At 56.1% G+C, this 22,852-nt stretch overlaps 8 protein-coding genes across 8 annotated transcripts; 5 read left to right on the top strand and 3 right to left on the bottom strand.

Annotated features, from left to right (window-relative positions):
* Window positions 1–25: 25 nt before the first annotated feature.
* On the bottom strand, window positions 26–3,150 carry EV422DRAFT_613546 (uncharacterized protein; the record flags this gene model as incomplete). The annotated part of the gene is made up of 11 exons (XM_053073912.1): window positions 2,766–3,150; window positions 2,521–2,703; window positions 2,123–2,456; window positions 1,972–2,039; window positions 1,666–1,890; window positions 1,328–1,580; window positions 1,190–1,251; window positions 1,096–1,155; window positions 738–868; window positions 368–434; window positions 26–133 (listed from the first exon to the last, which is right to left on the bottom strand). Exons 1-11 carry the CDS (start codon window positions 2,946–2,948, stop codon window positions 26–28), a joined length of 1,674 nt encoding a protein of 557 aa, XP_052926752.1. The 5' UTR covers window positions 2,949–3,150.
* A 2,134-nt stretch (window positions 3,151–5,284) lies between these two features.
* Window positions 5,285–5,965, top strand: EV422DRAFT_494841 (uncharacterized protein; the record flags this gene model as incomplete). The annotated part of the gene is made up of 1 exon (XM_053067773.1): window positions 5,285–5,965. The coding sequence occupies one exon, from the start codon at window positions 5,285–5,287 to the stop codon at window positions 5,963–5,965; it is 681 nt and encodes a 226-aa protein (XP_052926751.1).
* Window positions 5,966–6,513: 548 nt separating this feature from the next.
* EV422DRAFT_550348 (uncharacterized protein) lies at window positions 6,514–7,311 on the bottom strand (the record flags this gene model as incomplete). The annotated part of the gene is made up of 2 exons (XM_053071761.1): window positions 6,514–6,723; window positions 6,757–7,311. 2 exons carry the CDS (start codon window positions 7,309–7,311, stop codon window positions 6,514–6,516), a joined length of 765 nt encoding a protein of 254 aa, XP_052926750.1.
* Window positions 7,312–8,343: 1,032 nt separating this feature from the next.
* Window positions 8,344–11,620, top strand: EV422DRAFT_398291 (uncharacterized protein). Its single transcript, XM_053066923.1, has one exon. It carries the CDS (start codon window positions 8,511–8,513, stop codon window positions 11,124–11,126), a length of 2,616 nt encoding a protein of 871 aa, XP_052926749.1. The 5' UTR covers window positions 8,344–8,510; the 3' UTR covers window positions 11,127–11,620.
* Window positions 11,621–11,774: 154 nt separating this feature from the next.
* On the bottom strand, window positions 11,775–12,734 carry EV422DRAFT_566132 (uncharacterized protein; the record flags this gene model as incomplete). Its single annotated transcript, XM_053072393.1, has 6 exons — window positions 11,775–11,819; window positions 11,882–12,093; window positions 12,162–12,315; window positions 12,395–12,460; window positions 12,551–12,617; window positions 12,688–12,734. 6 exons carry the CDS (start codon window positions 12,732–12,734, stop codon window positions 11,775–11,777), a joined length of 591 nt encoding a protein of 196 aa, XP_052926748.1.
* A 118-nt stretch (window positions 12,735–12,852) lies between these two features.
* On the top strand, window positions 12,853–13,728 carry EV422DRAFT_398334 (ubiquitin-conjugating enzyme/RWD-like protein). The gene is made up of 3 exons (XM_053066924.1): window positions 12,853–13,152; window positions 13,232–13,428; window positions 13,496–13,728. The coding sequence occupies exons 1-3, from the start codon at window positions 12,999–13,001 to the stop codon at window positions 13,646–13,648; spliced, it is 504 nt and encodes a 167-aa protein (XP_052926747.1). The 5' UTR covers window positions 12,853–12,998; the 3' UTR covers window positions 13,649–13,728.
* A 361-nt stretch (window positions 13,729–14,089) lies between these two features.
* On the top strand, window positions 14,090–15,289 carry EV422DRAFT_398285 (uncharacterized protein). The gene is made up of 2 exons (XM_053066922.1): window positions 14,090–14,255; window positions 14,319–15,289. The coding sequence occupies exon 2, from the start codon at window positions 14,341–14,343 to the stop codon at window positions 15,196–15,198; it is 858 nt and encodes a 285-aa protein (XP_052926746.1). The 5' UTR covers window positions 14,090–14,255; window positions 14,319–14,340; the 3' UTR covers window positions 15,199–15,289.
* Window positions 15,290–16,460: 1,171 nt separating this feature from the next.
* EV422DRAFT_566130 (uncharacterized protein) lies at window positions 16,461–21,310 on the top strand (the record flags this gene model as incomplete). Its single annotated transcript, XM_053072392.1, has 3 exons — window positions 16,461–19,173; window positions 19,265–19,331; window positions 19,396–21,310. The coding sequence occupies 3 exons, from the start codon at window positions 16,461–16,463 to the stop codon at window positions 21,308–21,310; spliced, it is 4,695 nt and encodes a 1,564-aa protein (XP_052926745.1).
* Window positions 21,311–22,852: the final 1,542 nt, after the last annotated feature.

Raw genomic sequence — 22,852 nt, 5'->3', positions numbered from 1 at the left:
GTGAAGCAGGTTATGAGGTACTTCCCTAGCTATCGTCCTTTTTCTTGCCGTCATGTTTGAAGTTCACCGCTGCGAATTTCTCATCTCGAGATCGTGGATCGAGTGTTGCAACAGCGAGCGAGCGTCGATAGCACTGAAGCGTTTACCGGATACCGTTAAGCATCAGGACGGCAGCCCAGTGTATCGAAATTGCACTTACGTCGCAGTGTGCAATAATATGTTGAGCTCAAGTGAGCGGGAGGCATAGAAACGATTGAAAAGCAAGGCAAGGGTTTATATCCCTGTTCAGGGTCTGTTTACTGCGGAGGACTCTGGCTTACGTCAGACGCGTAAGCTGTCAATTGACGGGACGCGTATCAATACACACCATGGTTCCCTCAATCAAGTGCGCAAGTGCGTTTGTTTCGGAAGCTTTCAAACTTTCAGGCGATTCCCTACTCGTATATTTCACGGCATATATCCCTACTCGTACATATCTTCACTCATTCCATGTTCCGCCTTGATTTGCCTTGACGTTCATTCTTGCGTTCCGGCTGCATGCTCTGTTACACTAGGTGGCCAGATATCTGGGTACGACGGGCTCGCCAAGCCTCCGTGTGCAACCCAAAAGTCAACGACCAGCTGCCGTCAATTTGCGTACTTCTTCAGGTGTGCAGGCAGGCCGGCGACTTCTGCTGGTGGCTATGCTCGGGATGATGTGTCCTCGTCGCGTGGTACCCAGATATCTGGCCACCTACTGTAATCCTCCCATGGTGGTCATCGCGACGGATTGATTCGCGACGGATTGATTCGCGACGGATTGATGAATGAGACGTTCATGCTTGCTCGAAGGTGCCAGCTGGGACGGGGCTTTGGCAAAGGTCACGGTCTAGGATAACAATGCCAATGCGACTCAGCACTCGGATGTCAAATTGGCGGGATCCGCTTCATCCGCTTTGGCCCCTATCAGAGATCAGGGAAGGTCTTGGTTTGCTACGCGTTCTTTTTGCCAAGTTGCCACACATAAAAGAAAGCCACACTTGGCCAAAGTTGTTTCTCCAGCGTTGATCTCGAGATTGAAAACCCTCCCGTCCTCCATCTTCCTTCGCAACACACCTCCACCACCTCCCCAACCCCCAACCACTCCCCCACCCACGCCCAACCACACCCACCCACCTACCTACTAGGTCGTTAACTCATCTCAACGAACGACGACTGCTCTCAGCATTCCGTCTTTCCCGGGACCGGCTCCTTCCTCCCCTCTCCTCACGCCTGATGGACCGCCGCAATGCATGAGAACTCTCACTCCGACTGCGCCTCATAAACTACAGCATCGCACGACATTTACTTTGCTCCCTCTCTCCTGCGCTGGGTCGGGATGGCTGCGGAGCGTCGCGCCTTTCGGTCTTCTCCGACTTGTTGGCGACTCTGGCCAAGGGCCGAAGTCTTGGAGTCCGGGGCTGGTTGCTGGTGGTGGGGATTGCGACCGGGAACTGCCGCGCGTGGCCCCCCGACTTCGAGGCTCCTCCACCCCCTCCCTCAAATCCTCCAAGCGTACCACCCGACGGCGCGGTGGCGAAGCGAAACGGGGCCGGGGTGACCTAGTGATATCAGCGATTAGACACAGGTCTAGACAACGCCCGATTGGTGATCTGGACGTCGGTGGGGAGGCCGGCGTCGGAGTACTCGTCTTGTCGGAGTGGCCCCTCGAGCTCGCGGTTGCGGGTTTTCGAGGTCCCGCTCCTTCTTCATGGCCTTCCGGGCCCTCTCCGCAGCTCGGAGGACCTGCCGCTTTGTAACCTCCCGCTTTGCGACGCCGCCGTCGCGATTGGCGATCTGGGCGTCGGTGGGGAGGCCGGCATCGGACTCCAAAAAACAAAGAACGAAAAGACAACACCACTGCCCGGACCCCTAGTACATTGGTATAGGAGAGAGATGTTAGCCGGTGACATACGCGTAAAGATCTCAGTAATTCACCACCGTAGTACTCACGTTTAGCGCCTGGTGGTTGGCGCGCCAGGACACGGACCCGCTTCGGCCAAGGTCAGCGGCCCCGGCACCTAGTTATGGGAAATGAGAGGTAACAGATGCAGTTAGAAGAAATCCATGTGATTCGAAGAGGATCTGAACGGTAGATTTAAACTGACCCAAACGCCAGCACCCGCAAAAAACGCCACCCGGTCATCCAGCACGGCCGCGGCTGGTGCATCCGCGGCGGCGTACTGTTGTTGCCGGGGTTGCAGGTGTGGGGGGGTCGGGTCGGTGGTGATGGGGAGTTGGGTGGCGGGTGTAGAGGTCGGCGGGATGGTGGTGGTGGGGTGTGGGGTGAAAGGAGGAGGAGGAGCATAGACCGCGATGACAGGCGCCCATGCAACCCTTTTGGTGGAACGCTTGCGGTCCCGGCGTTCCAGGTCCTTTTTGGCGACCTTCCGCGCCTTCTCCGCCGCGCGGAGGACCTGACGCTTGGTGAGGTCCCTCTTGGCGGCGCGGCCGTCGCGATTGGCAGCTTGGGCGTCGGTGGACAACGCTGCATCGGAGTACTTGGACCCTCCGTTGGACTTTCAAGAAGACGAGGCCGAGTAGGCCGAGGGTCTGGCGGAGGCGGAGGGACCAGCGGCTGAGGAGGACGAGGCCGACGAGGACGAGGAGGCGGAGCTGGCGGTGGCGGAGGAGGAGGAGGAGGATCCGGCGGCGGCTCTGAGGACGCGGAGCTCCTGGCAACAGCTATCGATTTCAACATCAGTAACATCATCAACTCTCTCATCAACAATCAGCCAGGATCTTACCACCCCAAGGTGTTTCGTCAACATCTTCGTGGAGATTGCAGTCCTGTTGTGGATGTAGCCGTCTATGGTCTCATGGACCACCACCCGAAGCTCCGTGATGCGGGCGCCCGCAAAAGGACCAACGTTGTTGGTGGCGATCGCCGCGCCACGCTGGCTGGATGCAGTTGCGTTGTTTGTAGGCATGCATGCAAAGCCAGATCTTCAACCACTCTGAACGACAGACCGCAATTGCCCCCCCGACACCGATGCTCGACAGCCTCATTGGTCTCTTCCTCCCCATCATCGCCGGATGCAGACTCCCCGTCAGAAATTTCCTCTGGTTCGGTATCAGCCCCGGCAGCCGCGGACTTGGGCTGCCCAAAGGATAAGGCACAAAGATTTCAAAACGGCCGCGCTCTGACTCATGTGTACGGCGAACTCGTCGTCCGCGAACCGCGAGAGCTTAGCATGAGCCTAGCATAAAAGAAGTTCGTTTCCGTTGCGAAGCTCCGACACTTTCCATATCCGACGAGGTGAATCTTTCTTAGTTCACGTCGCAGGGTTTTGAAGAGGCCGATAGCGTCTGCGCGTTCTGCTCTTTCGGTGGCTAAGTCGATCTCACCATGCTTGCCGACCCATTGCATCAGCACCTTCCTACCTATTGGGCGGATGTCATTGATACCGCGGGTCCCCGGAGAAAAACACATACACACAGGAAATGTCAGAGAGGTCGGCACGCCCAAGTTTCACCAACATCGTGTCTCGGCAGCAGCTTCGTCCGGATCAATCACGCCAGAACGCAGGACATACATATCGGAGGCTGATATCTGAGCGTTTGGCGTTCGAGCCAGTTCTATGCAGAGATGCACCGAGACACCGCCGTAACTCATGTAGGAGAGGAAAGCGTCCCCTTTGACGAGATGTAGATGGGGGCCCGTCACGGAGGGCGGATGCTGCTCACGATAGTCCCGACAGCGCCCACGTTGATATTTGTGTCAGCCGTCCGGCTGCAGTCTTCACGAAATTTCCCAAGTGTATACGTAGTGTGTGCGCGGAGTAGTCTAGCTTATATTCGCTCCGCAATGCCCGTAGAGACGCATCCCACGGCGTTCCCTGTGGTGCCATTCTTGTTTATGAAAGGAGATACGACAAGTTTGGTCTTCCCCTCGAGTTCGGTTTGACGCACGATGTTGCTGATTTCAAGCAAACAGAGAAACAGGTGCCGCAAACAGTCGTGGAAGATTTCGCAGCAAACCTCAATCGGTGTGAGGGAGAGGAAGGCGGATATCGATGGCGGAAGGCAGTCGTACGGGCGTAGTTGACGCAAGTCGCCGCTCGTCGTATCGATCCATCATCTCCGTGGCCGGGGAGATTTCCCCTTCTCGGCTTCAAGCAGAGAGAACTGCCCCCCAGACCTCGATGCGATCAACTCTGCTGCTGATGGGCAGGTAGTGAGTGACGTTGCGGAGTTCGAGTAGTCTGAGGCGTGGTCAACGACCACAGGATACTTCCTCTGTTGGTGCGGGTCCTCGGGATCACGTCGGGCTGAGGGGTGAGGAACAGGGCGAGACGGGCTAGACGGGTGATGAGGAAGTGACGCGTGAGGGAGCAAGTCGGAGTTGATGGATCATCCCCACAACAGACAGAACCTTGGAGACGCTTATATGGAATCCCCGGAATTTGAAAGTCCCATAGCAGGTGACAGTGTCAGCGTGAACCATTTGCAGTTGCAGGTCGGTGATCGTAGGCGGGATTCACGAAGATTGACCAACTTCTTTGGCACAAGCGAGAAGTTGTAGAAGCAGAAGACTGGCCGGGAATCTTTGGTTTAATGTTTTCGCAAGTCTTGGAGGGGACGGTGATGTTTTCGGACATTTCTATCGCGTTCCCGAATCGGTGGGACGCGTTGTTTGTTTGGGACGTTTGCAGCTTCGGCATCGGGCAAGTTACCGTTTGGCCAGCAGCAACAAACAGAGAGCCTCGTTCGCCATTCCATAACCAGAAGTTCACAGCAGCTCCGTAGCCTCAGCACGGTCCCCCAGTGGCTGGACTACAAGTCCCTGCCCTCACTCTCGACTTTGGTTGCGTACAGCCTCCAGGAGCTGCGTAGGTGGGCAAACACCGGTGTTCCAACGCTCTGCTGGTGACTACTCTTGTCTTGGGTCATCAGAATCAACCTGGACTTCAAAATGCCCGACCTCATCACAACCCATTGTTTGTTTGTATGTTTAGCAGTCTCAGCCTGTGCGTTTTTGTTCACCTCAGATTTCGTGCGCGAGACTTTCCTTTCCTACTTCAAGACAATCAGTAGTCTCTTCATTCCTGCCGTAATTAACTATTCATCTCTCGCTCGCTCGCCGCAACCCATGTCGCCCATATCCCACACCACCCTGCCGTCTCGCAACACCCCGCCTTCGCGAACGCCTCCCGAGTTCATTCCAACAACACCATGGCAAGAGCCTGAGTGGACGCCTGAATCCCGCAACTTCCCGGGCCCTCTACCCGATGGAACGATCCCCGGCAACCTCGTCCGGCTGAACATGGAGTACCGCGGCCGGTTACTCGGGCTGCAAGACTCCGACTTTGTCGCGATATCCCATGAAAACACTGACACCGCAACCCAAGGAAAGCGAGGAACCTTTCTCGTCCTCGACGACCTCCTAACAACCGCCGAAATCGCGCAACTCCTAGCAGAAGCCAGCGCGCAGAGATTCGGCCAACCGCACAACAAACACGGCGAGTTCATCGACGACGCATCCCTGCGCAACGACGTCGCCGTAACAATCAGATGGGAAAGCGTCGCCCAACTCCTCTGGCCCCGCATACAATCGTTCCTCCCCGACCACTCATTACGCCGGTTCGGCAGACGAGGAAGCCTAAACCCTCGTCTCCGGTTCAGCAAGTACGGCCCCGGTGGCAAGTTCCGCTGCCACTACGACTCCCCATTCATCGACCCGGACGACCCGCACAATGTGAGCCAGTACACTTTATTGGTGTACTTAACCGAAGTCGCTGAGGGCGGCGAGACCCGGTTTGTCGATGCCGAGCATACGCCGCCGCTTGTTCTGGATGTCAAGCCGAAGGCGGGGAGAGCTGTGGTGTTTGACTATAATGTCATGCACTGTGGGAGGGAGGTTGTGGCTGGGGAGAAGGTTGTGATGAAGGCCGATGTCATGGTGGAGAATACGAGGGCGAAGTTGCCGCCGGGGGCGTTGGATTAAGCAGCACATTTGGAGCAGTTTAGAGCCTGTACGGTGAACAATGTATTGGAAAAACCAATTCTGGATTTTTTTTTTTGGATTAGGTACTCGGAGAGCATACCCACTTAGCATAGACTTTGACAAGTAGACGTTCAGAAGTCCCCACGATTGCTCTCATTGACTCATGGCGTCGTCTTGTCTGCCCCGCGGCTCGTGGACCACCACCTCGTATCTGCGTTTCTCCCACTGTTTCTACAATCACTTATGCGAATCTCCCACTGTTTCTACAACAATCTTCCAAAGCAAAATAGCATCGGCATCAGCCGTACCCGTGCATCGTTCGATCTGAAGTCGTTGCACAACCTACATTCAAATTGTGCACCAAGACGTTCTCAGGTATCAGCAAGCCGAACGCAGGAAGTTCGCAAATGACTCGAACAAAATTCTCATTTCAACATCAGTGCATTCTATATTCGCATCTCTATCTACATCTCCCCAAGGGGGGTGTCGCTCTATGTATATTCTATAGTCTATGTATATTGGCCGTGTAAGAGGTGGATAAAGAGACCTTACATCCTCTTGCGGCACTTGGGTGCGGGCGCGGCCGTTGGGGTGGGCTCCTGTGTGGAGATGGGGGCCGCGGAGGTCGCGGGGTACTCGGGCTCGTAGGTGTCGATGGGGGAGGCGGTAGGGGTAGCAGCAGGCTGGGTGGTTGCGGGGGCGGGGGAGGGGGCGGCAGGGGAGGAAGAGGGTGCGGGGGCCGCAGGGGAGGAAGACGGCTTTGGAGCGGGGGTAGAACCACCGGCCATGACAAAGTCGATGCAGCTCTCGTAGGTCTGGTTGACCTCGCGGGAGTCCCAGTACCATTGCAGCGCGCACTGACCCGGCTTCGTGCATTTGCCCGCGAGGTCCGGGATGGTGACCTCGAAGTTCGAGTCGTGCGCGACCGCGGGGTGGTGGACGGACGCGTAGTCGTTGAAGAAGATGAGTTCGGATCCAATGACGGAGTTGGAGGCGAGGTCGACGACCGAGACGTTGGCCGTTCCTGTGTGCGGGGCGACAATGTTGACCTTGATGGGGAGGACCTGACCGGGGGTGAATTGTTGGATGGAGGCGAGGTTGTCGTCGAATTGATAGCCTTTGCAGAGCCAGAGGTTGCATTTGGACGCGTCGAAGCCCTCGCCGCGTTTCTGGAGGAGGTCTTGGACGTTGCCGCCGTGGTCGGAGTTTTGGGTGTTGAAGATGGCTTGGCCGCAAGCCGCGGAGTATGCAGGGCCCGTGGTGCGGGGGGTCGGGCTGGTGACGAAGCCGTGCGCGGTGACGGTGGCGGCTAAGGCCAGGACGGCGATTGTGTTGCGGGCGAACATCTTGTTTGGAGTTGTGTGGAGGTTGGAGGGAACGAGGAGGGACTTGATATGATGTGCGGATGAGCTGAGATGAGAAGAGGGTCCGGTCGGGCCATGCCCAGCTTTATAGGATTTTCCCCGACGTCAGACATACCAGTGTGGCTGCAAGAGGCATCAAGCAGCTGCGATGCGATGCCAGCCCCCACCCACGGCACAGACAAGATAGACATGGCGGCAACTTTGCTCGTTTCAAGAATGTAGAACATGCAAGTACTTGGGCAAAGCGATGGTTGGTTGGCCTCGATCGACTCCTTCAGCGAGCAAGATCCTTGTCCAATGTTTCCCGTTCGGGTTTCCTTTCTTTCCATGTTTAACGAAAAACAATTGACAGAAAATTTGATGCTGCTGTTAAAATCGGCGTTGACCAATCAGCAAATTACGGTCGGAGCCAATCACAGACGCGTAAGGTGGCTTGCGCGTCAATCAGCCAGGAAAGGACAGGACCCGGGATTCTTTGTCGACCAACCCCCGTGCCATCAGTTGGGCTCTGATTCCTCCTCCTCCATGTGCTATTGTGCTTCCATTGACCTCGCCGCAGTCTCACCGCCAGCAGACACAACCCGCCGGCGTAGTAGTCCGAAACGACAAGTTCGCGAGTTCCTTGCCAGGTTCCTCGCGGCGTGCTCAACCAACCACGGGTGCAGTGAAAATGGACCATGAGAAGCGATACTTCCCGGGCGCCTGCTTCGAACCAACAGAAGGCTTGCGGTAAAGGCTCTCAACGCCCGACGTCCCATCCAGAACACGCAGGGTCCTTTCTGATAGTGCCAATCGGAGGGGGTTAGTCGACCCTCGAAATGTCTCACGGTCGAACCTGTAATCCTACCTGTCCAGTTCTGAACTTGCATGAGTCCGTGGGAAGAGTACCTTCAAGGTTGTTTCTGTGTCTGGGGAGGGCCTCGTCTCCCATGTGGCTTGCGGCGTGGCTTGTGCAGGCCGGCTTATGTCAGCGCGTGTGTTGGCGAACATTTCCGAGACTTCCAAACTGGGACAGGTAATGTCAAACCTGGTCATCGTCCCAGCCTCACTAGCATACCCCTGGGGACCTTACAGCTATAACTCTGCCATTGACCGAGCCTGAGTGACGCTGTAGGCTTCTTGGGTGCTCTTACAACTTTCACTTCCCATTCCGAAGCCGTTTGCGATTACCGTCGAAGAAAATGTCCACCATCGCAGCCCGGTGTCGCTCATGTTCCCGGAGTTCTCTAGCGCTTCGATTAGGAGGTGAAGCACACCGTAGAGTAGTGCCTATCATTCCCAGCCACTTCAGAGTCCTGTCGTCAACGAGCTGTCCGTCAGCTCGAGCCGCCATTCCGCGCCACGTATACCCGAAAGAAAACAACGAGGGACAAGACGGGCGTCCCGTGTCGCGACTGAGCGACTCGAGTAGTGGACGGGGAAGACGTAGGCGAGATCGCGAGCGGAGATGGAGGAAAGACGGAGATGCCCCGACAGATCCCGGAAAGAGAGACCCCTTTGAAGAAGCTGTCAACCAAACCCGAAAGGTGCTCCCGCCCGATTTCCCTGGGCTCGAAACAGCGCTGCAGACAAAAAACTGTATTACCGCCTGGTTGAAACTACATGATATCCTACTAGATGCCGACGCTCGCGGCGATCTAAAAGCCTGGCATTTCCGGGCGCTACTCGCGATCCTGTTAAAGACCTCGCAAGATGGCCCGGCTCCCAAATTTGAGTACGCAGATCAGATCCTCGCCACAATGACCCAACAGGCAATAGAACCCACCACCGAAGACTACAACCTATACCTCAGTGCCTATGCTGCGATAGGAGACATGGCCGCTGCTCGCGGGATCCTGATGAGGCTGCAACAAAACAAGCTGGAGCCAAACATGGACACTTACAACACGTTTCTCCGGATGTATGCAAACACTGGCAATCTCGATGCCGCTGTCGCCTTCTTCAATCGGATGCTGCAGGAAGGCATAGCGCCGAACGTCGCTACGTTCAATGAACTCATCGCATGCTGCAAGTCAAAGCCAGAAACGGCTGATCGGTACTATAGCGAGATGCTGGATCTGGCATACGAGCCTGACCACAGAACGTTAGCGTTGTTGATCAAGATTCACGCCACTCACGACGACATGGAGCGCGCTGAGAAATTATTGATGGAGATGGAATCGCGGAATCTACGGCCCGATCGGTACGATTACGCTATCATTATGAACGGATACCGACGCAAGCAGCAATGGGGCAAAATCTGCGATCTGTATACGAAAGTGGCGGACTCGGGCGTGAAACTCGATGCGTTTCTTTACAACAACGTCATTCACGCATTGACAAAGCAAGGGGAGCTGGATGATGCAGCGGCGCTGACAAAGGACATGACACGCCGGCGAGTCGATCCCGACGCCGTCACCTACACGACACTCATCGGAGCGTTTTGCAAAGCGGGACGGTTAGCAGAAGCCGAAAGGGTCCTCAAGACCCTCCGCGAAAGCAACGTCGATCGCCAACGAACCCATGTCTACGCCTCCTACCAATTCATCATCAACGCCCACAGTGAAGCCGGCGACATCGACGAAGCGATCCGGGTCTTCACAGAAATGCGCACGGTGGCCGAGATCTGGCCCACAGTGCAATGCTACAACCTCATCCTCCAATGCGCGGCCAAGAAGTTCCGCCCAGATATCCTCCGCGAGTACTGGGACCTCCTCCGCGCCCAGGAGCCGCACACCGTCGCCAACCATGCCACTTACGCGATCGTGATCGAAGGCTTCTGCGCCGCTCGGGATCTGGCCAACGCCATGGACGTATTCCGCGACATGATTCACCGCACAGACGACGAGGACGCGACCAAATCCCTCACGGCCTCCTTCGAGCTCTACGAAGCCCTCCTGGATTGCGCCCTCCGTCTCCGCAGCTACACCGACGCAGCGACCATCATCACCCACGCGCGGCAGAACAAAACATACGCATCCCGCCCCTTCACCGGCCGCTTCGAGGCTATACGCGACGAGCTCGAACTCCAGGTCATCACCATGGGCCGCGAGCTCGACACCCTAGACTTCCCCGAGGCCGACCACGTGTCCATCCGCGACGCAGAGGCCATCATCGACCGCGAACAGGAACTCACCCACGTCATCCTCACCCTCTACGCCGAGCTCACCCTATTCAACCGCCCCGTCCGCGAGAAAACCTACCGCGCAGCCCTCGAATCCGCCCGTCGCCGCCGCGACTTTCTCCGCTGCATCCACATCTACATGTCCCTCGAAGCCGCCTCCCGCAACCCCGACCACCCCATCATCCTCACAGCGCAAACGGTCACAGTGATGCTCCGCGCGGTTCTCGAACAGAGCGGACGGAACTCTGCCAAGGCGTGGGCGGATATGATCGCGGGTCGTGGGGAGCCGGACCCGGCTGACGCGACGGAGAAACGACCGGCCCCGTACCGACGCCCGCTGAATAGGGAGGGGTATGGATACCTCCTCACCCTGCATATGCGCGGCGGGTCCGCGTCGGACGCAATCTCCACCCTCCTCGACATGAAAGCCGCGGGTTACGAGCCCACACATGAGAATTACACGCGGGCGATGCATGCCGCTGACGCGTTTCTGGTGCATGATAGCGATAAGAAGAAGAGAGAGGCGAATTTACCGAAACGCGATTCGGCATCCGTGGCGAGTAGATTGAGGCACGCGCAGACGGAGTTTGCGGCGTTTGTGGAGGAGATGTTTCCGGAGTTGTTGGGGGAGGGGGAGGAGAGGGAGGAGGAGAGGAGCGAGGGGAAGAGGTTGAGTGAGAAGTTGTTTGGGTAGTGGGGAGGGTATCGCGGCGTATTGGTAGAGTGTAAAGTAGAAGGTGTTCTCGGCCCTCTGGTGGCACCCGCGGTTTGTACATAATACTGTATTAATCAGGCATATATAATCTATTCGTTTCTCTTCTCCCTTGTCCAGGTTATGGGTTCTGGACTTGGGAGGGCACGCTTCCAGGGGACAAATACTGCGTTCGGCTTTGTTAAGTGATTCCAGTAGGCCCTTTCTCCTCGACATTCAGGATCAGTTATGTAGAATATTCGATCAATGATGGGGTAGACTGACAGGAAGGGTTCTACGCCGTCTACGCCACTTCCCAGTCCGTCTATCCCCTCTACCCCTCATCTCCTGCTGGTTCCCTTCGGTCCCTTTCGGGCTCGTTCATGGGTCGTACTCTGCGTACTGGGCGGATGCCGCTCTTTCCAAGCAATCGATCGGCAGCACTTTCCATGCCTCACGGTCAGCTCGCGCGGGCCATCGAAGAAGCCAGGATAACCGAACAGAATGCTCCAGGGAATGCGGGAAACCTCCATTGTCTTCACTCGCACGAGATGTATTCGACGAAAGAATGCTACGCTCTATGCATAGCTGAACCATGCTGCCCACTAAGCCATCCAGGGTCTATCTAGAGAACCCAGCCGCACCAATCTCTCATATCGCCGACCAAGTGACGCCTCCAAACGCATGCTCCAAAGCCTGAAAACATACAATGATCAGAACATCAGAACCCCAATCACTCCAACCTCCCACAGCCTTACCTTCTTCGGCTCCATGAACGCCAACCAATCCGACGTCGTCGTGGGCAACAACCCCATCGCGCCACACTTCCAGACCCCCAACGCCAGACACCCGCACTGCATGAGCACATACACCAGTTTTGGGTAGACTAACGGGTCGCTTGGTAGACTCAACAGCGCGCTGATTCCTGTGGGGGCTGTGCCGGGGGGTCGGGATGAGAAGCGTTCGAAGACTAAAGAAGGCCGGAAACACATCAGTGGGTGGTTTGACATTAGGAAAATAAGTTCAAATAGATCGTACCAGTGTTGGTGTTCAGTATAGCCTTGATGGCGTTGATGAGCATCATAACGGTGACCATGACGCTGAAGATCTGGATCGAGTTGCCGGACATGTACAGCATGAACGCGTTCATGGGTATGGACTTTCCGACTGCGATGGCTGTTTCCCAGGCTTTCTGTGTGCGGGAGACGGTAGGAATGAGTGTCCCTGTGCACTTCTCTGACACTTTGAGTCGTGGACAGCTCCTAACGGACCTTCATCTTCAGGTTTGCAAGCTCGGTATCTCTCGCTGATTGATCTTCTGCGCTTTGAGTCTTTTTCTGTGAATCGACGTTATGGAGGCCAACGTCAGGGCTTTTTCAACTCAAATGCAACTCTGTCCAACTCCTCCCGGGACCACTATTGCATACCGAAGGGCGAGATGCGTCCTGGACCTCTGCGAATCCTGGGGGATCCAGCTTGACATTCCTGCTTGGCCTGGGGAGTCGCCGTTAGTTGAAGGGAAATTGGGAAACGGGGACACGGCGGACCAAGCCGTCGTACATACCTGGCATCTGCCAAAGTGAAGGTCCACTTGTCTACGGCTGTGGGCATGGTAACGTATGTTATGGTTGCTGTGAAGTGTGGTGCGTCTCGGGGAGTCGTTCGAATTCAGGGCCGAATTGTCAGTCCCCGTTTGGAGGGGAAGCTCAACTCTTGTCTGACTCTTGTCGTCCACCTTAAACCCCCCGCCCTGCCCCCCGCCGCTCTCTTCAGAAACCGTACCAACGGCGTTCATTCCCCTTGTTTGGGTTGCACCCGTACCCAACAACGCACTCGCAACCGATTCCACTCTCCCATCTGTTCAACTACAGAGCCATGGACCCAATGTCGCGACGCCTCCTCAGAGAGCTAAAAGAGTACCGCACCGGACAAACAGACTCCCAAGTCGCCGACCTCGCGCCAACATCTGACGACGACCTGCAGCGGTGGAAGGCCGTCATTCTCGGGCAGGAGGGGACGCCTTACGAAGGTATGCGTTTCTATTCCCATGCACAACGGGTCTACGCTCGGTGTTTCTCCAAAAGCTAAACAGGTGTGTTTTCCAACAGGCGGCAAATTCGATTTGGAGATTACCGTACCCCGCACGTATCCAATGCAACCCCCCACCATCCGGTTCCTCGGCAAAGTCTGCCACCCGAACGTACATTTCAAAACGGGCGAGATATGTCTGGATCTGTTGAAGACGACGTGGAGTCCCGCGTGGACGCTGCATTCGGCTTGTATTGCTATTGGGGCGCTGTTGATGGTGAGTGGGGAGAAGGTGTTTCGATTTTTGATATGCGGATGATGATATTGATTGGTTTGATTTGTAGAGTCCGGAAGCGGATAGTCCGCTGAACTGTGATGCGGCGAATTTATTGAGATGTGGGGATGTGAGGGGGTACAATTCGCTGGTTAGGATGTATACGCAGCTGTATGGGGTGCCGTCGGGTGCATCTGGAACCGCCACGCAGAGCGTACATTAAGGGGATGGCTACTGGTCAGGATGTGCATGCAGGTGCTGCCAGGCATATCTGCGTCAGCGGCGCAGAGTGTACATTAAGGGGATGGCTATTAGTCAGAGATGTGCACGCAGCACCATCAAGAGCTGGCAGGTGCATATGCATCCGCGACGCAGACCGTACACTATAGGATCCCGGTCTTTTTTTTTTGGATTTGCTCGAGTCTCACATCGTAGAGCAATATGGCTATTCTGCCCATGTCATTTGATTGTATATATCCGTCTGTTGCATTGTATGTATTAATTGTATTCATGTGTATCTGCAAACCCAATGCACATTCTGGTACGTAAGGATGAACGTTCTCGGTCCAGGAGGGCCTCTGAGCGACGCTGAGCCTTATAGGGAAATTCCTACGCGGAAAGCAGCTTTGAGAGAAACGCGTGTGTTTTCAAGGCAAGGCTCAGACAGCGGGTTCGCAACGCGACGGCTCTTTCGCCATCTTGTTGACACCCCGTTGACACCGAGTCTTCAATTACCCGACGTTCAGACGTTCATACTACACCATCTGCGCTAAATATTAGTTGCTCACGTCTGCAGCAGAACCTCTTGCTGAGCTACAACGTCTCTACTGGTGAGAGCATATGTATTTGACTATTATCGAAGGTATCGATGACTCACTGTCCTTCTTCCCTAGAACGACAGCAACACCTTCGGAAATGACAACAAATAAGACGGAAGACGAAGTCCGCCAAGACAAAGGAGTCTCACTCATGGGCACCTATCTGCTGCAAGGCTGGGTCATGACAGACAGCCCATGCCCGTCCTCCGGATGCAACCTACCCTTGATGCGAACGCGAGATCGCACTCGCAGTCTCTGCGTGCTGTGCAATGATCCCAAACACCCATATCCGCCCGCCAGCTCCGTGGGTGTCGCGCCAACGGCACCGGTGGTTGTTGGGCAGTCGGATGGTGGTCTCTCCCACCCAGCTCAATATCGGTTGACCGCGGAGGAGACGAGGGAATTGGAGCCTCTTCTAGCTGAGAAGGACGCCGAAAGGGCACCACCGACGACCGCTCGCAGGGAGAGATCTGACCGTGCAAGCAAGTTGCTCGGTCAGAAGCTGCTGGCAGGCTGGACCCTGCTCGACGTGGTGTGCGAAGATTGTGACGGCGGGGTCCCATTGATGAGGAACCATCAGAAAAAGAACGTCTGCGTAGTTTGCGGTGCTGGCTCGGAAATCCCCGCCATCACCAAGCCCGCTGCGAGCGTATCAACTTTGCCGCCTCCCAAGATCTCTCGTTTGGACGATGCAACTCCACAGGATGTCACAGAAAGCAAGGGACGAAAGACGGAAACGGAAACGGCCCCATCTGCACGATGCGACGACGAGCACATCTCTATCCAGTTATCCAAGACATTGTGGACAATACGGAAACGTATGGAGGATTTCAGACAGTCGATAGAAAGCAGCGAGGACGTGGATGTTGGAGGCATTAGAGTCTTGTGCGAAGGCGTTGAGAGTTGTGCGAAAGCGATCAATGCGTTGGAGGGTGCTAGGAAGGCTACTAACTGAGAGTAGCAAAAGTCATATACTTTGTATACTTTGCATGGTCATGTACTGTGTACATTAATATCATTGCATCGCTGGATGGATGTTTCGTCACAAATGTATTGAACAGCATATCATTCTGAAAGCACCGCCCCTCTTGTGTGAATGTGGGTTCGTTTGTCCGGGGTGTTTGCCGCGTTCAAGCTCGTAATTTCCCAATTTGAAGCTTGTAAAACACCTCTGTTTCGACGTTTCCCACCAGAGACCTTACGGCCATCACAACAATCCCACGTTCACTTTCTCACAACCTGCTGCCCCCGACAACAACATAGACACCTCCACACCACCGCAACAGGAACGACCTTCTCTCTTCGAATACCCCTGCGGGCAGGGGCACTGCATGTACACTTGCGGGATCTTGAACTCGCGCAGGTTATCAGTCCCTTCGACATTCGACCGAACCAACTCCTTCTGATAAAACCCGAAACTGTTAACCGACTGCGGAGGAAAAACGACTCTGGCTCTTTAGTGTATCTTTAGATTGAAGGAAGCCCCCGGCAGGTGCAGAAGTATTTATGTCGTTTGTTTCGGTAGGTTCATGATGTCCGTTTGTGTCCATAGAAGGAGATTTATAGGCTGAGGCGGGGGAGTGCAAGCTTCACCTCTTCACAGCGCTAAGAGGGCTGCGAGGGTGACAGTTGAAGAAGCCGGAGGATTACACTACACTGAAGACCCGTCAAAGCGGCATGTGTTTTAGTAGGCAATGAAGCTGCGGAGGGTTTTTAAACCAAGCTCTTTCACCCATCGCAGGGCATATCGAGCGCAATCCGCAAGAAGAATTCTGATGCAGGAATATTTCGATCCGGTGGGGCGCGGAATGCAACGTCAACTGGATCCACTGGAAGTGGTTAGTAGTTCGCCGAAGCCTTTAATACGACCAACTTAAATCTCATTCAACATGATATCCGTCCGTAGCTTCCTCTCTCAGAGCGGATACTCCTATCAATGGAAACAGACCGGCTTCACGAACGGGGAGCGTTACCCCTCTCCCACCAAACTTCGATTCAGGTCCTCTCATCACCAGGGATCCGTTCTTCCCAGAAACGTCGGAGAACCATCCTGAGCCGGCTGCGCACTTAGCGGCCCCTCCGTTTCCTAAAGACCCGACTTTCCGTCGAATGATGGCAAATCTGGATCTCGATCGTATCACAGATAGAGTCCTTGCAGCTGGATTGTTTGGCGATTTCCCCACTGACAAACGAGCCCGACGGAATAATGTAGGAGAAATGGCCCGCTTTGTCAACACGCGGTATCCCGGCAGATATATGATTTTCAATCTCGCCGCGGATACATCGTTGGGGCGTTTCGAGACGGCGGAGTTTGGAAACCAGGTCGTGGCTTTCCCATTTTCGAAAGCGTATTCGCTCACACTTCCGACCTTGTTTGATATTTGTCGGTCGATTCATGGATGGTTATCATTGGACCCGGGTCATGTTGCGATCGTGACGTGCCCGACGGAAGGGCGGAGTGGCGTGGCGATTGCGTGTTATCTTCGCTACATAGAGGCGTTCACCGATGCCGCGGAAGCCTTCGATTACTACATCTTGCGTCGGGCAAAAGCGAAAGGGAAGGAAGGAGCACCGTTAACACCACCTTCGTGGGCCACCGTCTCTCAACGGCGGTACGCGACATACTTCAACAACGTGCTAGTCCTGGACGGCGTTTTGCCAAATCCCAATCCGCTCTTACTCAATCGCGTTGTCGTCAGCGGTTTGAATCAGCTCTTAACAACGGCGACGAAGCCTCATATCGAACTGTATCAGAACGGCAGGCTCCTATACACAACTGTCAAACGCGATGACAAGGCGTCGTCGCAGGACCCTCAGCAGAAACCGCTCGTGCGGACAGATTCTCGTGGGAACATCGTCTTCCGTGTCGGGGCTGATTCGCCGTTATTGTTGGAGGCAGACATCCAGCTCCGGTGCTATCACACCCCTGACCCGGTGCACCATCCCCGTCAGATAAACACGGTTGCAAGTCTTTCCTTTAACGCCGGGTTTATGGTGGCAGGTGTTATCCGGGTCGGGGCGAAGGATATCGAGGTTGCAGAGCCTTCCATCAAGGCCATGGAAGCAGCTGGGGACCTCAATGCAGCGATGAGCGCATTCTGTTTCTACCTCTTCTTTGCGGACGGGGGCGCCGCGCGATCGCAAGCTGCTCTTACACCGATGGCATTCCAGCGCATGATCGACAAACGCTCAAAGCACTGCCTGGTGGACTTGGTCGCGCATCACCAGATAATCACCACCGACGACGCGGTGCGCGCGTTACGGGATATGGGTTACGGCCTCGCGTTATCCCAATGTGCCCTACAGCGCGCCAACAATGACCCACGGTCAGCCGTGATGTGGATCCAACAACTCCGAAGCCTGGACGACGCGCAGAGTGGGGATCATCGTAGTACCACGTCGAGCGTGAGATCATCTGGGTCCGTTGGGAGATTTGATGGGAAGGAGGACCCCACCTTCGGTCGAATGAACTCCAGCGCCTCACAGCGGTCGACTAGCTCGGCTTTGAGTCGGACTCATGGTGCGGAGAGGGATGCGCCCAATAGTGGCGTTTTTGCGGGGAAGGATGGAGCGTATTACACCAGCTCGCCGGTGTCGACGGTTCCAGAGGTGCGCTTGCCGGATGAGACTGACGGTGGCGATCGCGGGCGACGCCACGTCGAATCTGGGGATCGAAGAGGGTCTGTGGAGACATTCGTGACGGCGTCGACGTCCCTAAACTCGTCACAGGACAGCGTTCACAAGAGCGGATATAGGTTGGCACCGGCAGCCCCCGCATCCCAGCGCGACATCTCCCCGCGTCCAGTATCACCCCGTCTCCCCGCCCCAGCTTCGCATCTCCACCCATACCAGCACGTACCCTCCCAGGACGCAGACCGCCCGCTTAGCGTGGGCTCCAACCGCTCCTCCACGCACTCCGCCTCCCTCGCGCCCGAAATCCAAGTACACGAAACACGCCACGCCTACATCCACCCCGCGCCAGTTCCGATCGTCTACGAGGCGAGGGCGGCGTCCCCGTCCCCTGTAGCGCCATTCCGATCGCAGCTGCGATCAAAATCGGACCAAGCGCAGCTGGATAATCATAACGTTGGTCGGATGGAGAGATTACTGAATGAGGCGCGGAAGGTGGATGAAAGGAGAGGGAGGAATTCGCCGTTACCAGAGACGTCGTCGGCATATCATCGTGGGAAAAGTCTGCCGGAGGTTCCTGATTCGGCGCAAGGGGATGTGCCAGCGGTGTCTAACGGCGGCGGAAAAGCGCATGGATCCAGCGCAGACAGCTTAAACGATGTCTTAGCAGAAATGCGACGCATGCGTGGCGTATCAGGCAAAACCACACGAATCGACGACACCTCAACACCCACCTCCTCGACAACCGCCAAAAACATGAAAGACCTGCTCGGTGAATTGCACGCCATCACGGCCGAAGCAACGGGGCGACACAGGGTGGATACATCGGTGGATACATCGATCAGTGACGGGCCGATGCCGTGGCCCCTTCCGCCCGGGTCGGCCGAACCGCCGAGCTCGCCAGTTAGGGAGCTGAAGGTGCCGAGACCGATGCTGTTGCCGGAGGCGGGGCCGCCGTCGGAGGATGTGCTTGTTGAGGCTGTGTCGCCTTTGCTGTCACGTTCGCCGTTGCTGCGGAGGGATGTGGAACCATCGCCAGTCGCTGCTCCGGGCCCCGCACCTCCACCACCACCACCGCCACCACCTCCTCCACCACCACCACCTCCTCCACCACCACCAATGGGCCGGGCATCATCCGAGCAGGACGCGGACGAAGGCCCCGGCAAGATCCGCGCACGCGCCCGCATCCACTGGGACGAGATCCGCAACATCGAAGGGTCGGTGTGGAGCGAGATTGCGCCGCAGGGCGGGGAGGATGGGGATGGGGATGATGTGGAGTTGGATGTGCAGAGGTTCGAAGGTACGGTTTCCTTTTTCGATGGCTGTGTTTGGTTGCGGTGGGGGATGAAGATTGTGATTGCTGATTTGGCTTGTTTTTTTTTTTTTTTTAGAGCTGTTTTGTATTGTGCCCGGAGAGAAGAAGGCAGGTGGGAAGGATAAACCTAAGATGGTGCAAAGGTATGGATATGTGTGTTTGTTGGTGTGCCAGACACCTTCTCTGATTATATGTTTTTTTCTTCAGGACACAATTCACCAACTTACTCGACCTCCGCCGTGCCAACAACGTCGCCATCGGCCTCTCCCGTTTCACACGTCGCGGATTAACGACCGATAAGCTCATCACAGCGATCCGCACAATGGATCGGACCACTCTCACCGCCGACGATCTCCTCATGTTACAAAGACTGCTCCCCACCGACGAGGAAAAATCCGTCCTCCGCGCGCACTTTGCTACCGTAGCCGCAAACGAGCTCAAAAGCCCCACCAGCCCGAATCCTCTATCCACCGAACTCTCCAAGCACGCCCCGCCACTAGCCCCCGCCGAAAAATTCATGAGCGAAGTCATGAACGTCCCATGCCTCGAGGAAATGTGCACCGCCTTCCTCCTCGCGAGCACGATCGACGCAGACGTGAACGACATTGAACGTAAACTCGACACCATGTCTAACCTCTCGATCTCCCTCCGCAAGAACGAGAACCTTAAACGGTTGCTCAAATCCGTGCTCCAGCTGGGTAATCTGACCAACTACGATTACTCGGCGAGTTCGGCGGCGGGGAACTCCAACAGCAGTTTCAGGCCGTGGATGGCGAAAGAGGCGCGCGCGATCGGATTGAAATTGGAAGGCCTGGCGCGGTTGAAGGATGTAAAGTCGCGGGACGGGAAGTGGTCGCTTATGACGTTTTTGGTGGATATGATTGCGCGTAATCGGCCGGAGGTGCTGGGTGTTGTGGAGGAGACGTCGCAGGTGCGCGTTGTCGGCGCGTGGGATCTTGAAGCGGTTGTTAGGAGTTTCAAGAATTTGTTAAGGACTGTCGAGGCACTGAGGGCTCTGCAGACCCATTCGCGCAACGGAGGGGCGACGAAATCGGCGGTGGAGATGGATATCGAGGCGTACGTTGAGCAACACCTTACGCCCCTTCTGGCGTTGGCGGACAGCCGGGTAAAAGACGTTGCGGACAAGACCAACATCTTCTGGCAAGAATTTGGCCGCGTGGCCCGCTACCTCGGCGAAGACCTCACCGATTACGTCGACTTCCTCGCGGCGGTTATGGGTGAAGGGTATCGTCTCGACGACAATGACACCGTGACTGCGTCCTCGGCCGCGTTTGTGGCGGGCAAGAAGAAAATGCCGACTAAGCTGTTTGCGACGCTGGATGCGTTTTTACGCGCGTTTGGGGACTCGGTTATGGACTGGAAGATCAAGGCGGGTGCACGGGCGAGGGCTGCGAGGCCGGGCTGGCAGCAGCAGGCGGCGGCTGCGGCTGCTGCTAATCAGGCGAGGCCGCGATCGAGTGCCAGTGTGGTTTCGGAGGATGGGTCTGTTGGCGCGGTTGGGAAAACAGCAAGCAGGGATGTGGGGGCGAGTCCTGTGTCGGATTTTAGCGATAGTCCGGTGTCGTTGGCCGGCGATGTGGTCAGCCCACCCACCGAATCCCCAGCGGCCTATTCAGTGACGAGTGTCTCGTCTTACGGCGCCTCCAGCCCCGCTACCGTCTCGACGCCCACCGTGCCGCCGGTGCTACAGGATGCTCCCCAGAGGAGGGAAGGCGGAGACGGAGATGGAAGGCTGTTGGGCGTACCTTCCACCGCCATCACCACGCCCAGCCAACCCGAATCCGAGGAGCCCCCCTCCGCCCCCGACACAGCGGAAATGGAACGTCTCTTCCGTCGCTTATCCCGCCGCTACGCACCCGCACCCACCTCCGACGCTGGAAATACCGGGGCTGGATCCAGCTTCACCCGATCCGAGAGTGGAATGAGTCTTGACCGCGATGATGGGTCGCAGATACTGTTTGAGGAGGATGAGGTGGTTGTTGTTGATCATGAGGATGAGGACGAGGATGAGGATGACGCCGATGGGCTGAGGTACCAGCAGCAGGGGATTGATCAGTATGCGAGCAAGACGGGGTTGACGGATGAGTTTGAGTACGCTTGATCAGACCCGCGTACTGGAGCGGTATATCCTTTTTTGGGCGGAAATAACTGGTGGAGGGATCTTTGTATCGACCCCATGTTCAGAGGTCGTCTTGTACTTTTTCGTTGCACATAGTAGAATGGGATATCATATGTTGTTTCGTCTTCACAAGGCATGGGATTGTCTTTGGTGATGGTTTTGGGACATGACTGGTCAGCCTTGAGTGCATCTTTAGGCTGACTGGTCAGCCTTGATGTGGGTCCTACTGTAATACCCTCAAGTCGCGGTATTGGGACTCCTTTGATATGGGTTTGCAACCCCATGGCGTGGTCAAAGCGGGGCGCCGCAAATTTGCCCAGGAGATCTCGACCGACGGAGTCGCGTGCAGCGTTGCCGTGCGCCGTTCTTCGTCCAGCGATTTTCCCCTGCGCTGCAGTGGAGGCCTCTATGGCTTTGACGAAGATGACACGTTTCCTTCAATCAAGATTCCCCCCGACACACTTGTCGTTGTCGTGGAGCCCGGCAGGATCGACTAGCCTCTGCAGACGATGCGATGGCGTGACGTGCTTTATACCGACCACTGCAACATGTTCGGCGTCCGCTCGGCGGGTTTCTTTTGTTGCACCGTAGGCGACGCCATCTGCTGGATCCTCGAGAACAACGGCATCCCCAACGCTGCGCACTCCCGGATAACTTTTTCGGCGTGTGTTCGTCCCGCTACCAACATCAACTGCTCAAAGCTGTCCACAAGACGTTCGACCTCCTCGGGATCGAGCTGCACTGTTCACCGTCGCATTCCCTGCCGACATCTTAACGGCCGTCTACGGCGACGGCAAGAAGGACAAGACTCGTGTCAGCAAAAAAGGGGTTTTACGAGCGCTGTGGTAAAACATCGACATTGTCACGATCAACCGCGATATGCCGAGTGCCAAGGTGTCGACGGGCCCGCTGTTTCGCGTCTACCTGACCTATCTCCTCCGCAACATGCCCACGATCTCCTACCAAATCAAGCGATGGCGCAAGGTGCGGTGGAAGTGCCACATAGCAAAGGAAAGGACGTGGGACGCGATCGTCAAGCGATTGACTTGCGGCGGGGCGGAGACGGCCGTAATTGCGCTGGGCAACGGGAGCTTTCAGCACGACTCAAAGGGACACGCCTCGACCCCGCTCAAAGCCCTTCGCAAGCGCCTCTTTCAACGATGCCCCGGAAGAGTACGGAACTCGTCCACCATGCGCGCTCTTCCGGGGCATCGTTGAAAGAGGCGCCCCGCCGATACGCACCCGCTTATGGAGTGTCAAGGTCTGCAATGACCGCTGTTTGACGCATGTGAGTATGGACGAGGCGTTGATGATTTTGCACTCCCGCCCCCTCATTGACTTCCCCTCCCGCTGCAGTGGAACCGGGACGTGAACGCGGCAAGGAACATCCGAAGCCTCTTTCTGTACATGAACGCTCATCAAGGACAGAGGCAGAATATGTTTCGGAGGGATCCTTGTAGCGTACCCAGCACGAGTTTCTCCGTGGGAGAGGGTGGTGGTAGAGTAGACGTCTCCCATACCACC

The sequence above is a fragment of the Fimicolochytrium jonesii genome (assembly GCF_025526975.1).
Source record: "Fimicolochytrium jonesii strain JEL569 chromosome Unknown EV422scaffold_7, whole genome shotgun sequence".
Lineage (NCBI taxonomy): Eukaryota > Fungi > Chytridiomycota > Chytridiomycetes > Spizellomycetales > Powellomycetaceae > Fimicolochytrium > Fimicolochytrium jonesii.
The sequence above is the reverse complement of the archived record's forward strand: the minus strand, read 5'-3'. Positions and strand labels throughout refer to the sequence as shown.

What these genes read in the sequence shown, in the direction of transcription:
- EV422DRAFT_398291 (XM_053066923.1), top strand. Translation starts at nt 8,511, where the DNA reads ATGTCCACCATCGCAGCCCGGTGTCGCTCATGTTCCCGGAGTTCTCTA.
- EV422DRAFT_398334 (XM_053066924.1), top strand. Translation starts at nt 12,999, where the DNA reads ATGGACCCAATGTCGCGACGCCTCCTCAGAGAGCTAAAAGAGTACCGC. An exon ending in GGAGGGGACGCCTTACGAAG is followed by an intron (nt 13,153 to 13,231) that starts GTATGCGTTTCT and finishes GTTTTCCAACAG; the next exon opens with GCGGCAAATTCGATTTGGAG. An exon ending in CTATTGGGGCGCTGTTGATG is followed by an intron (nt 13,429 to 13,495) that starts GTGAGTGGGGAG and finishes TTTGATTTGTAG; the next exon opens with AGTCCGGAAGCGGATAGTCC.
- EV422DRAFT_398285 (XM_053066922.1), top strand. Translation starts at nt 14,341, where the DNA reads ATGACAACAAATAAGACGGAAGACGAAGTCCGCCAAGACAAAGGAGTC.